The sequence below is a fragment of the Diabrotica undecimpunctata genome, chromosome 7, assembly GCF_040954645.1.
Source record: "Diabrotica undecimpunctata isolate CICGRU chromosome 7, icDiaUnde3, whole genome shotgun sequence".
In the NCBI taxonomy this organism is placed as follows: Eukaryota; Metazoa; Arthropoda; class Insecta; order Coleoptera; family Chrysomelidae; genus Diabrotica; species Diabrotica undecimpunctata.
This window is the reverse complement of record NC_092809.1, coordinates 22689864-22704345: the sequence shown is the minus strand read 5'-3', so window position 1 is coordinate 22704345 and position 14482 is coordinate 22689864. Positions and strand designations below refer to the sequence as shown.

Genomic DNA, 14482 nt, shown 5'->3' with positions numbered 1-14482 from the left:
AGAAATACAAAGAAGAGAATTTATAACACCTTGGTACGCAGTATAATGACCTATTTAGCAGAGAATTGGGTAATAAATAAACGAAACAGGTCCAAAATCACAGCAACTAAAATGGAGTTCATGAGAAGAAGCTGCAGAGTGAGAAAAATGGATCGCATCAGAAATGAGGAGATAAAACGAAGAATGGCAGTAGAACAAGACATACTCAGCTACATCGAAGAAAAACGTTTAATTTGGTATGGGCATGTGAGAAGAACAGATCATACAAGGTGGATAGTAAAGATTTCGGATTGGAGCCCAATAGGAAGGAGGAAAAGAGGTAGACCTCGAAGATCATGGAGGGATGAAGTGGACGAGGCCATGGAAAGACGAGACCTTAGAGATGGAGAATGGCAGAACAGAAAGGACTGGAGACGTTCGCTGAAAGAAGGAAGGCGGCGACAGCTGTAAAAATCCTTATATAGATAGATAGATTTTTCTGCTATATACGAAAATAATTTTACGTAGTATACGTACAATTTACGAAATAATTGTAATTACACCATGAGGTTGGCGAGAGAAGTGCTAGAGATGCGATGCGATTGTACAATACCGAAATGCCGGGATAAACTGTCCTACATGGAAACTGAGAGCGGAATTCTTAAATGCCGTCCTAATCTGATAATTTACAGGAAAGAAAAACTGCCAAAATTAATATTTTTAGCGGTTTTAACGAACTGTTATGTTCCAAACAGTGGTTTATAATTCCAGAAAGCTATTTTTTCGATATATTTACGAAGAAAATTCATAATATAAAACAATAAAGCTGAAAGATTTATTGTTTATACATTAATAGACATTAATACCTGTTTTTACTAATGAATTTTCAAAGTAGTTTTTATAGATACTAGAAAGAAACATTTTATGACCATTTGTGATCGTAAAAATGAAACCTTTTTTATTAATTTTTATATTGAGACGAGGAAAAATAGCGGTAACATGATATCGAAGCGTGTTTTTTATTATTAATTGTAACGGAAAGAATAAATGATTATTGATGATATGTTAAGATTTTAAAATAAACCACAAACTATTACTATAAATATTTTAGTATTTAATGTCTCAGTTTTCAAGCTACTATGTTTTTTACTAGTTATTAATAATATCACATTTTGCCAAATAAGAATGAAATCCAAAATGGAACCTCCATCTGCACCAGAACCTTCAATTAGTAAACAAATATAACAATTTACATTAAAATAAAAGAAATGAAACACAAATTAAAACGATGATTGGAAAAAAATCAAGCGTATAAACAAATTTTAAAACTTAGACAGTGTATGAGTATGACATATTTCATTTAACTACATCACACAGATTTCTTAAATTGTCTTGAGACTTGAGACAAACAGTTCTCCCCTCCTCAATCTATTCAGTTAAAGACTATAAAGTGTAAATACATACCAAAAATAGATCATGTTAGAAAGGCACTCTGTCTGTCTGTCGAAATTTTGTGGAAGTTTTGAAAACAAAGTTTTTAATGTTTTATTGTCTTAATATTTGACTCTATGTACCGTATAAACCATTTTGATTTTACGTTTCTTTCTATTTCAAATTAACCTTTATTCGGATTCTTTATGACAGCATTATTGGAGCATACAATGTCAGCCATATCCTCCGATTTTCCGTATTTTAAAGGGTGGTTTGAATGTAATAAAATATCCTCGACCCCGATTTGGGCTTCGTGGCGCCAGTTGGATTCCGCTAAGGAACATTTTATTGATTATGACCGAGAGAGCTCCTTTTGTCTGCCAGAGAATGAGTGGGGAGGATTATATTATTATTGTTAACAGGAGAAATATTTTTTATTTGATAACTTAAATTTTTACATTTGTAATTCTAACTATCACCGAGAATATAAATGTCAAAAATCGCCTAATCGGCCCTAATCGAAATAACACGTTTTGATATTGACAAAATTTTCCCTTACACGTTCTATTCTGAAAGTAGATGTTATTAGCCTAATCTGTCTTTACCAGCAATTGCGAATCATATAACAGTTTCAAAGAAAGTCTGAAGAATAATAGTAAGTAGGTATAGTTAATGAGTTAAAGCTGATAACTTATTTTTTTTTAATAAAATATTTGTTTCAATATATGTATGAGGAAAGAGCAAAAGACAAAATAAGAGTACGCAAAAAAAACTTCCCTACTTTACTCTCGGACAAGAAAGTGTAAAGGTAATTAAACACAATACACACTTTGCAATGGTTTATAGTAAGAGAGAAATGAAGACCGACAAGCATGAGGCCCAAAAAATAGAGTATACTTTTCCAAACGACGTATACGAATCTGAGCTCCAAATTGCCGAATTTGCTCTGGTTTCTGCGATATCCTAACCTAAAAGTGTAAAAATAGCGGTTTTGGCTATTTTTGAGGTTATGTAGACCCATTATTTTTTCTATCCTAAAATAATACCTTAAATTCTTTTTCTTGCAAATGGGTAAGAGTAAATAAAAATAATGGGTATAAATTTAGGTTCAGTTTTTATTTTATAAAATCGATCTCGCTTTAATGCAAACGATCGTTTGAGTGTCTTGCGTCTATGTTCACGTCTATAACGTCTTTTCTCTTTTGGTAAAATCGTTCTCCCATCTCTTTGCTGAATGCACCTACATTTTCTGGAAAATAATTTATAATGAGACAACAAAAATTGTAATTTCAAGCTTATCAAGCAGCCTAGTTTTTGAAAAATTTTTAGTACTGTTAATAGAATTGTTTTGTATTCGAAATCTCGATGATTTCCTAGAAAATTCTGGACAACCTCTTTAAAATTAACCCATGCTTATTTTTCTGATAGTGTCATAATTTTCTTAAACTTGTCATCTTTCATTAGCTTCCTAATGTCCAGGCCTACAAAAATACATTCTTCAACTTTATCATCAGCATCAGTGGCATTACAGCTCGTTATGAGCCAAAGCCTTCTTCAGAACAATCTTCCATTCGTCCTTGTCTCTGGCAACTCTTCTCCATGCTTTAACTCCAATGGATTTTAGATCATCCTCTATGTTATCTTGATACCTGTTTTGGTCTTCCTCTGGCTCATCTTCCCACTGGTCCTCTTCGGTCGAAAATTTTTCTGATCGTTGCATGTTCATCTCGCCTAATTACATGTCCTACCCATCGAAGGCGTGCTAATTTAATACATTTTACAACGTCAGGTTCCCCAAAATTTCTATATAACAAAGTTGTAGCGCCTACACCACAAACCCTGTTCTTGGATTCCTCCACATATTTTCCTTAGATTTTTTCTCTTGAAACGTTTAAGCAATTCTTGGTCGTTATGTGTAAGTGACCACGTTTCAGACCCGTATGTTAACACTGGCCTTATTAGTGTTTTATATATGGTAACTTTAATTTTTCTGGGTAGTTTTGGGGCCATATGTTTTCTCGAGCCATAATAGCACTTATTGGCAAGCACTATTCTTCTTTTAATTTCTTCGCTGACATTGTTGTCTTTGGTCAGCAGCGAGCTCAGGTAGACGAAGGTGTCCACTCCTTCCAGTTCCAGATCATCAATTAATAGTCTAGGTATCTGGTTGCCTGATCTAGTACAATACATATACTTGGTTTTCTGTGCGTTTATTTTTAAACCCATTCTAAGTGCAGACGCCCTTAGTGATCGAAATGCTTCGATCAGAGATTCTGTGGACCTAGCAATAATGTCTATGCCATCTGCATATCCGACCACTTGTACAGATTTATTAAAGATGGTGCCATTCGTATTAATATGGCACTCTCGAATTACTTTTTCTAGTGCAAAGTTAAATAAGAGACACGACAGTCCGTCTCCCTGTTTCAGTCCATTTTTACAATGGAAGGGTCTGGAAAAGTCGTTTTGGATTCTGCCTATACTCTCTACGCCTGTGAGTGTAAGTTCCGTTAGTTGAACAAGATGAAGCGGCATTTGAAATTCCACTATAGCCTGTAGAAGTTTTTGTCTGTTGACTGAGTCATATGCGGCTTTGAAATCCACGAATATGTGGTGGGTGTCGACTCCGAACTCAAGCGTTTTCTCAAGAATCTGTCTGACTGTGAAGATTTGATCCGTTGTTGATTTATTGGGTCGGAAACCGCAATGGTAGTTCCCAACTATTTGTTCAGCATAGGGGATCAATCTTCTGTACAATACGTTGGACAATACTTTGTATGCCACGTTAAGTAGGGTGATGCCCCTATAATTATCACATACCATCATATCTCCCTTTTTGTGAAGAGGATGCATTACACATAATTTCTAATCCGCGGGCGTTTCCTTAGGTTGCCAGATTTTGGTTACTAATTCATGCATGTGTTTAAAAAGGGTGTCACCACCATTCTTAAAGAGTTCGGCAGGAAGATTGTCCAAACCGGGAGCTTTGTTATTTTTCAGTTTTGAAATGGCTTCTCTAATTTCTTCTTCGGTGGGGGGCGGCTCTTGAGCGTTTTCATCCATTTCAGGCAAAGTAATTTCTATTTGGTCTTCTTCATGACTATCGCTAAGCAGTTCTTCAAAATGATTCGCCCACCTGTTTAGTATCTGTTCTTTGTCACTAATTATGGAACCATCTTTGTCTTTACATGCTGTTATTCTGGGTTTGAATTCTTTTAAATAATAAATGAATGAATAAATTAAGAAATTCAGTTAGAATATGTTGATAACATGCACCATCTTTATGAAGAGCTTGTGTGAATTATTTTATTACTCTTAATTTTACATGAAGAGGTAGTATAAGTAAGCCGACCCAAAGATTTAACATTTTTAAATCTTTACAAATGAGTCATTTGTGGAGATCATTACAATAATTTAGAGCTTTAGAAAACTGAATTCAGAGTTACTAGATACTACTCACTCATATATCATCTCTCTAAAATGGACAAGGTAGACAGAACAATATGAAAATTCTGCTAAAATTTAGAGGAAGCAACCGAATATACTACAGGCCAATTGTTTGCCATCACCATAAATATCTGGAACAGGTCTTTTTAGAAAATGACGAGATTACAACCGTGTCTATGAAACGAACTTTCTTGGAAGCCTAGATCTTTTTGGCAAATCGTAGATGTAGAGTATCTACAAAAGATCTTTCATGTCTCAGTGTTAAAAGGTCTAATAGGCTACGGGGTCTTTTTTTATTTATTGAAAACGAATAATACTACTGTCACTATAAACCTACAAGAAACTTTTGATTTGTTTCATTTCATGTCTATATCATTTACAGAAAGAAATTCGTATCTTTTAATAAGCATATTACAGAGTTTGGCAATATTTTTGTAAATCTATTTTTTTACCATGTCTTATACTTTAGGTATATTATTTGATTTAGATTTTGATTTTCGATTTTTGGTTAAAAATTTATTTTCTTTTTAAATCTTTCTTATATTTTTCAAAGATTTACCTAGTTATAAAACTACAATTAAATATTTGTCTTTTTAGTAAGCGCACTTGAATGCTACTCTTGCTCTGACGATGGCTGCAAAAAAGATATGAAAGATTGGCAAAAAATTACCTGCGGTAATCCTGCGGACCAAAATCAAATAGCCGTTTGCCAAAAAACAACATATAAAGGTAAGTCTAGTTGTTATAAGAATAGAGACTTATTATATTTTAGATTTGAGATACACCCAAATTCAATGATAGTAGTTATTAACATTGAATAGATACAACAAATTATATATACCTAAGCTTTCAGCTTGGTATAATAGCGTAGTTCGTAATTGTTACATGGTCACACTTTTAAATTTTTACTTGTTAATATCACAAGTCTTTAATTATGAAATTAAATTGTTTTAACTGTGATGGTTAATTTTTATGTTTATTTGGTATATATTCGAAAAGTACCACCGTTTTTCTCTATGACGTCGAAATTTTTCGCAGGACAGGAAATAATATAAATAGCATAAGTGAAAGCTCATGTTTTGACAATAACTAAACACAACATAATGTTAATAAATTAAAGATAAACGTTAAATTATATTACTTCATTAGTTCTTTGTAAAAACGTCTTTTGGCTTCAACAAACCTTGTTTGCGAACTTTTTTTCTTGCACGACACGTGCGAAAGATTCCTGTGGAGTGTTCAGCAGTAGTCACCCATCATAGTTCCAGCTTACTTTGTATCTTACTAAAGTTTTTTTATGTCTTTGTGAAATTGTTGACTCTATTCTTTACTTACGGCGTCGACATTTTCGAGACAGTAATCAAGAAAAGCTTTAATAGACATATTGGGATAGTTGGGGAGTGAAGTAAGATAGTCTGGTTCAGGAAAACAAAAGATGGATACCATGGAAACAGAGCATTCTTCTAATGATAGAGTAGCATTGTTGAAATTAAGAATAACTATGCTCCAACAAGATCAGAGGAAGGAAGTGAAAAGTTTTATAATAACATAGATGTTCATGGGTAATTTTAATGCCAAAATTAGTCGTGGTGCTGAAAGAGACAACATAGGAGCTTGGTCTCGGAACCGGGAATAATAGAGGAGATAGATTTATACAATTCTGCGTAGAGAACAATCCAGTTATAATGGATTTTAGACTAAAAAGATTACTGAAAGTTAAAAGGGAAAAGTGAAAAGAAAAATAGACATCTCACAACTGAAAAACCATGAAAGGAAAAATTAAATAAGTATCAAGGAAAGTATAAAGGTTGAGAACGCAAAGCAAATAACGCAAAAGATATAAAACAAGCCCAAAAACAAACAAATCAATAAAATCATTATAAAACTGTTTACTTTCAAAACGCATCTTGATTTTCGTCCATTTTCTCGATTAATTTGGCGCACATAACTGACATTCAAAATCGACGGTCGCTACAAGCGTTGTTTCTGAGAGAACGGCTCGTTCTACACAAAAAGTGCTAATAACCATTTTTGTTTAAAATTGTCTCAACTATATTTTTTATGTAAAACATTTTTTTCTACGGCGTACAGATTATTGGAAAATCGATTTTTTGTTCGTTTTTACCTCGCTACGGGGGGGGGTTTAGGGGGAAGCCCGGAGGTAAAACTGGTAAACTTTTTTGCATCTTTAAGGGGGCCCAAAATTCAGCTTGTTTGTATGATTTTTAGGCATGATTGTTACAACTCCTGCTATCACTTGTATAGCAATTGTTGTGATTGTCCTATATGCGTTTACCACACTTAGTAGTGGTTTCCTTTGCCCTTTGCACCTTTAACATCATATCCATGTACTTTTTTTCTTTAATAATTCGTCCCAGATTGAGACCGCATGTAGAACGGTATAGTGTACTATTTCTAAATAAATCTTCCTTCTGTATGAACTAGACCCCTTATATTTGTCATTATCTTTGCTGAAGCGGCGCACGGCGGTCTTTTCCTCAGCTCTCTTGACAACCTTCTCTCCTTCTCTATATTGATTTGTGAAACTAAATCGGTCATCGAGTTGAACTCTCAAATATCTCGCCTCTTTTTTTGGTATTATTTGAATTCTTAAACTTCATAAAGTCCCTCTTTCATTTTCCTTTTAGTAACACCTGTCTTCTCCGCTGCTAATACCAATTAATTTTTTTACTCTTATGGATACTGTGAGCCTTGTTTCTCTTTTCTATGAACCCCAATTTGTATAATCCTTCATAGGGATGGCTAGATCATCAGCAAAAGAGACTGTTTTTATATTCCAAACTCCACTACTTCATTGTACATGGTGTTCCACATTATCGGTCCCAACACCGATCCCTGAGGAGCTCCCGACGTTGTGTCCAACTATTTTTTACTAGTTACTTTTATTTTTCTCTTAGATAGTTAGTCACACGTAATGTTTGTTAGATAATATGTAAGTATATCATGTCTTTCAATATTTCGATTAATATGGCCCAATTTGCATTTGCTATATTAAACGCATTTTGAATATCTAGCATTGCTATAACTACCTATTTTTTCTGTTGTTTTTAACTTGTTCTACCCAACCTTCATCCAACATCTTTTGTTATCTGTTTTGTAGCAGTATTTCGTATATTTTTCCCAGAGTATCCAGCAAACAGATTGGTCTAAACAAATTTATCTCCATTTGACCTTTCCGGCTTTAATAATATTACCAGGTTGGCTAATTTTAGTTAATGTGGAAATTTTTGTCATAAACACTTCTGGTTGATGTGTGAATAATATTTTTATTAACTGCGGTGGTATCCTATCTGGACCCGGTGCCTTTTTGGCTTTTAAAGCTTATCCCACCTCTCTTAATTCCTCCATTGTGAAATTTATTGGGATCCAGATATTCCTTGAGTTGGTGGTCTGTTTGGTGAAGTTCCAGATGTTCCTGGCTTTGGGGAATTATTCGTAGGGCTTGCAGAAACTCCTGGAGCAGTGGGGTTATGTAGTGTCGTTGAATTTTTACTATCATTGTCGCTGGTGTCCATTGTCGAGGCATTATAATCAGGGTCATTGAATCCAAAGACTCTTCGTCACTCGTGCTCACTATCTCCCAATATCGTTCCAATTCTTCTTGTGTGAGATATTTTCTAGCCATTGTCTTTACAGTCACTCACAGTTAACACAATTACTAAGTAATAAAGTCCACTTTAATTTTTTATTAGTTTTTTTCCACTTTGTGCCGCAAAACGTCTACCTGAAACAAAAAATGTATACATTATTTCGGTGTATCACTAGGGATACACCCGTCCTGTCGTAAAAAATATTCGGACAGGCCGCGTGTATCGTTAGAGATACACTCCTGAAATTGCTGAAAAAAAACCCAATGTCATATTGAAAAATGCATACAGTTAAATTCTAGCTGTGTATCTTGCCGAAAATTAAGAAATAACACCATGGTCTGGGTGGAAAAACTGCTTCAACCTGCTCGGCAGTCAACGTGTTAAATTTAAAACTATGTTTTTAGCAAAACCACTTATTCTTGTAAAAATATTCTTACTTAGGTATACGTAAAGGTTTAAAGATTATAAAGCTTTTTGTAGAATTGTAATTCATTAAGTAGTTTTATAGAAAAAAACATCCCAAAAATCACTAATTAAGCCATTTTTTTCAACAAAAAATTGTTATTAACTCGAAAAGACAGCATTTTTCAAAAAATTATCAAGAGTGAAAAAGTATTTACTTCGCTGAGATACGTCTAAAAAAAAGCCGAATTTACTCTAATCGATTTGGGAAATTGTTTTGTTATTTGTTAATAACAATTTCCGGTCCACTTGGAAAAATTTAAAGGAAAATACATTTGAATTTGAAAAAATATATAGAACCGAATAAAAAAGGTTGTAGAAATACAAAAAATATTAAGTCGGTATGTTCCGTTTCTAAACGTCTTTTTAGGGGTAAACCGCTTGCCACTCTGGAACCTTACTTTATGTTCCTCCATCTTACCGTTTGGTGATACATAGCAGGCTATTATAGTGTAATTTTTTAGTTTATAATTCCTTCTTTTTTGTCAAAGTAAAGGCTTTTAAGTCACCACATCCCGTCATAACAGGCTATAAAATGTAATACATAAGATCTCAAATACAAAAATACTTTTAAGTGAGGATTTTTTAGTAAGATACATTTTTTTCCATATTTAGTACATTAAAATACTTAAAAATCTATTATTGCCAAAAAAAATTTCATCCCAGATCCGTATAATGTGTTTAATGATTTTTCAGATATGGGCGTGGATTCTACCTTGAATATATGCTATATTTATCTCTAGACTAGTTATTTGGTATGGCCAGTTTGACCTAATTCTTATATACTCCTTTATAGTCAAGCGGTAGTGTTGTCACAGGAATTATGTCCTATCCTATGTTGTAGATATTTGCTTTTTGTCAAATAAATATCAAATCATCGCCTTAAAGTGTTAACCTGCTAAATCCATTTTACCCAATTTTACAGAAGAGGCAAAAAACGATTTCGCGTCATTTCTTTTTATAAAAATGAATGAAAAACAAAAAAAAGGTGCTTAAAATTAGTATAATAATAATTGTTGTATCATTGAAATTATAAAAAATTATACTGATAAGTTTAGTTTTTAGAATTTTTTGGGAGATAGCTGTTATCAGTTTCTTAAATCAGGCTAATAATGGTCTTGGCAGTTTAATTCAATCAAACACGCGTATTCTATACGCTTCTTCTTCTTCTTCTTACGATGCCTATCCGTTCCGGATGTTGGCGCTCAACATGGCTATCCTAACTTTGCTTGCTGCTATTCTGAATAGTCCGGTTGTCGATGTATTAAACCACTTTCTCAGGTTTTGAAGCCAAGATATTTTTCTTCTCCCTGGTCCTCTCTTTTCAAATATGGTGTTAATAATCTCGCATTCCTTGCCTATTCTACGTAGGACCTCAACATTAGTCACACGATCCACCCATGAAATTCTTAAAATACGTCTCTAACACCACATCTCGAATGCCTCGAGTTTTCTTAAAGAAGCTTCGGAAAGTGTTCAGGCCTCTACTCCGTATAATAACGTAGAAAATACATAGCATCTAATGAGAGAGATTTTGGTAGCAAGTGGTAAATCGTGATTTCTGAAAAGAGACTTCATCATTATGAACGCCGATCTCACTTTTTCTATGCGTTGTTTTATTTCATTGGAGTGATCCCATTGGCTGTTAATGTTGGTACCAAGGTATGTGTAGCTGTCCACTCTGTCCAAAAGCTGTGTATTTAATATTTCGCGCTTACTGATTACCATGCCTACTTTGTTTTCTTCGTATTAAGATCAAGTCCGTGTTCTCTACTTATATCTGATATAAGCGACATTATTCTTTGTAAACCGTCCAGGCTATCTGCAAAAACTACTGCGTTGTCGGCATATCTAATGTTGTTTAGACGTATTCCGTTGACTAATACGCCTTCTTGTAGTTCGCCTAGCGCTTGCTCGAAGATATATTCAGAGGATATATTAAATAACACCGGGAAAAGTTTATCATGCTTTACTCTATCAAATGCCTTTTTGTAGTCGATAAAACAAGTATTCACATCACAGTCAACATCCCTGCATCTTTGCATAAGCACTTGGACAGCGAATAGAGCCTCTCGGGTGCCTAAGGAATCGCGGAATCCAAACTGCGTCCATGATACTTGTTCTTCGCATTTTTTATATATTCTGCCGTGTATCACTTTCAAGAACGTTTTAAGTAAGTGGCTCATTAGGCTAATTGTTCTGTAGTCTTCACATGTCTTGGCATTTACTTTTTTGGTATGGTCACGAAGGTCGACTTTAACCAGCTTTGGGGTATTTTTCCAGTTACATATATGTTGTTGAATACAGTTGTTATCCATTTTATTCCCTGTTCATCCATAAGTTTTAGGAATTCTGCACAAAACTCGTCAGGCCCTACCGCTTTACCATCTTTAGTTCTTTTAATAGCTGACGTGACTTCTTCAATGGTAATCGGAGGTCCTGTTTGGCACTCAGTGTCTTCAATGGTATTCTGCCTTTCATCTGCAAAAGTTACTTCCACATAATTCTTCCAAGTGTCTAGTTTTTCTTCCACAGTTAACAGTGGTTTGCCTTGGTTATCTGCCAAACACCCAACTCTTCTAGGTTTGTATAAGTCTGCGGCTTTTTTAACTTTTTTGTGCATATTAAATGAATCGTGTTTATGATGCAATTGCTCTATTTCCTCACACTGTTTTCTTAGATGTGTATCCTTAGCTATTCTAATAGCTTTTTTGATCTTTTTATCGATTCTTTTGTATAATGACATGTCTTGCCCTTTGAACTTTCGCCTCTCTTCCATCATATCTAGAATCTCATTTGTCATCCACGATTTCTTCTTTATTTTTGGTGGTTTGAGAAATTTCTCTCGTATGTCTTGTATGTAACTTTTCTAGCTCCTGGTCCATTACATCCGATTGAATAACGGTATTCAAATTGTTATGTATATACCGCTTTACACTATGTTCTGTGTGTTGATCTTTTAATAGCTTGATGTCGAATTTTGGATTGACACTACGTCTAACCTTCTTTAGCCTGAGCCTAATTTTGCCAATCAGTGGGTTATGGTCTGATTTGATATCAGCTCCTGGGTATGTCTTGACTGATGTTATGCTGTTCCGGAATATTTTATTAATCAGAATGTAATCTATTTAATTTCTCATTATGCGGCCTGGAGTATCTTGTGGTGATTTCCATGTATATAATAATCTGTGTGGGAGTTTGAAGTAAGTGTTAGTAATCACAAACTCTTCTTCTGCTACAAATTCACCCAGTCGGTCTCCTCGCTCATTTCTTTCTCCAAGTCCAAATTGTCCTATGAATTCTCCCGATTGTCCCCTACCAATTTTGGCATTTAGATCACCCATAATCAACGTTAAATCCTTTCTGGGGAGGTGTTTTAAGGTGTTCTATAGTTCATTATAAAATGCTTCACTTATCTCGTCCGGTTATTATTCACTATCCACACTTATTCTATATGCAAAGAAACTATATTATTCTAATTGCAAAAAGGATAAAAACAATAATAACGCTACTCATGGGGAGAATCTTCATAAAATTTGTGGTAGTCTACCGATAATGTCTTCTTGATTGTCTGAAGGTCTTCATGTTTTTTGGCGGATATTTTAAGTCTTTCTAGGTATAGTCGCTTCAATTGGTCCCAAGAATGTGAATTAATTTTGTTGTTCTTACGTTGAGGAATTGATTTTCATTGATAAGCAAAACTGGCTTTATAATAAATTTCAACTTCGGGTGTATACCTCAAAGCACGAATATCTGTAACCTTTAAATCACCTTTACCTCTTCCTGGTCTAATTGTTTTATAGCGCTGAATTAAATCAAGATTTTTGAAAAAATCATGTTTTAAATATTTTACTTGGTAGGGAGCAGGTAGATTCCAGTAAAAGCTTGGTAGGCATTTTTCTTGCTTTTAGACAGATAGGTACGTAATCCGCTGTTAGGATAATGACTTTATCTTTGAATATTTGTTCGATGGTTGCATGAACCGAATCAACTTACCCTATCAACCGTACCAACAACCACCCGAATACATTATAATGGTGCTTCTTTCATCAGTCCCTTCTACAGAACGAGGAACACTGGGTAAAATTTTCTGTTCTATAAAATACATCCAAATACTGGCAAATTCCTCAGAACCAAGACCCTCTTTACATTCGTTTCATATAAAACAATAGGCATCGGAATTCACTAAGTTGTAGAAACAGAGATTGTGCATATTTTTTTAAACCGTATTATTTCGTTGTTACCATAGCCTCGTAAAATTATTTTCATAATAAACTAGGTGTAACCAATATTCTTGCTTACAAAGATACTCACCGATGCTTCCTGTCATTTTGCACCAAAAACACACCTTCTAAACAACTACATAAACAGTCCTTTACAGCACTGTTTATGATGACCAGTTTAAAAATAAAAAAATCACGTGTGCTTTTTTTTATTAATAACCGTCAACTATTTTCATATGCATAGTGGCCTAACCCACAGCATATGTGGGTTAGACGAGAATTTTTTATAGCATGAGAATTATTTTAAGTGCAACAAACTTAGGGCGACATCTACCAATCGGTAGCCGAAGGTTGCTTGAGCCACTCTGCATCTGAAAATATTTAAATAATGTATAACTTTAACGTAATAAACGCGTTTTGGTAAAATTGTGGGGTAGGCCACTTTTGATTCTCATTTGATAGTCATTTATAATTAAATCGTTTTTATTTTTCGATATGAACATTACTTATTGCGTAAAATTTTTACATTTATCTCATATTCTATCTCATAAGTCGGCAAATATATTAATATATATTTTTATTTCTAGGCAAAGATGGTAAAGAACATCTTGATAGAAGATGTTCTACCGCTCCCAAGAGTGGAGAAGCGCAGTGCCCCTCAAGTATAAATAAAAGCGAAGTAACTGACCTAAAATGCCCATCCTGCAAATCTGATCTTTGCAACTCAGCTACCAACATCAACTTAAGTTTAACAGCACTAGCTGCAGTAGTCTTTGCCACCGTAGGCCAAAAATTCTTGATGTAAAATATAATTTTTAACATTTTTTTTATTTAAGTACGTGTGTTGAGCTACTATTAATTAAAATATGTGTTTACGAACTAAAAATTGTAACGTTTAGGATAAATGTGTATTGTATATTAAAATGTTGTTTTGCTACTATATATTTCTCTGAAATTATTATATTGATACAAAGTTGGTGGCTATTAAAGAAAACATATACGAATAATAAATTTAGAGCTTTATTTGTAAAACCTATTATGTGAATTAAAATTTTATAAGTTGGGAAGTAAGTATGTAAGAAGGAATTTGTATTACCCTCAGGTAATTTTGTAACGCCAATCGTACAGTTATTTTTCTTTGTAAATAAAGTTTATAATATTAAAGCTGATGAATTTAATAAATATAATTATTAATTAATATTATCATTATTATTTTACCTAAAAAGTCTCACTTATTGTATAATTCTGTTATAATATTCTGCAGGAATTCAGGATCACCACATTTGATCTATGAATTTGTTTAAAAAATGGAGTGCAACAGGAATTTTG

General features: G+C 33.9%; 1 protein-coding gene across 1 annotated transcript in view; it reads left to right on the top strand.

Annotated features, from left to right (window-relative positions):
- Nucleotides 1–14351, top strand: part of LOC140445061 (uncharacterized) — a 49292-nt gene extending 34941 nt beyond the window's left edge. The window contains exons 2-3 of the mRNA XM_072536853.1: nucleotides 5455–5586; nucleotides 13741–14351. Coding sequence (XP_072392954.1) covers nucleotides 5455–5586; nucleotides 13741–13958 — 350 coding nt within the window. The 3' untranslated portion in view covers nucleotides 13959–14351. The remainder of the gene's footprint in view (nucleotides 1–5454; nucleotides 5587–13740) is intronic.
- Nucleotides 14352–14482: the final 131 nt, after the last annotated feature.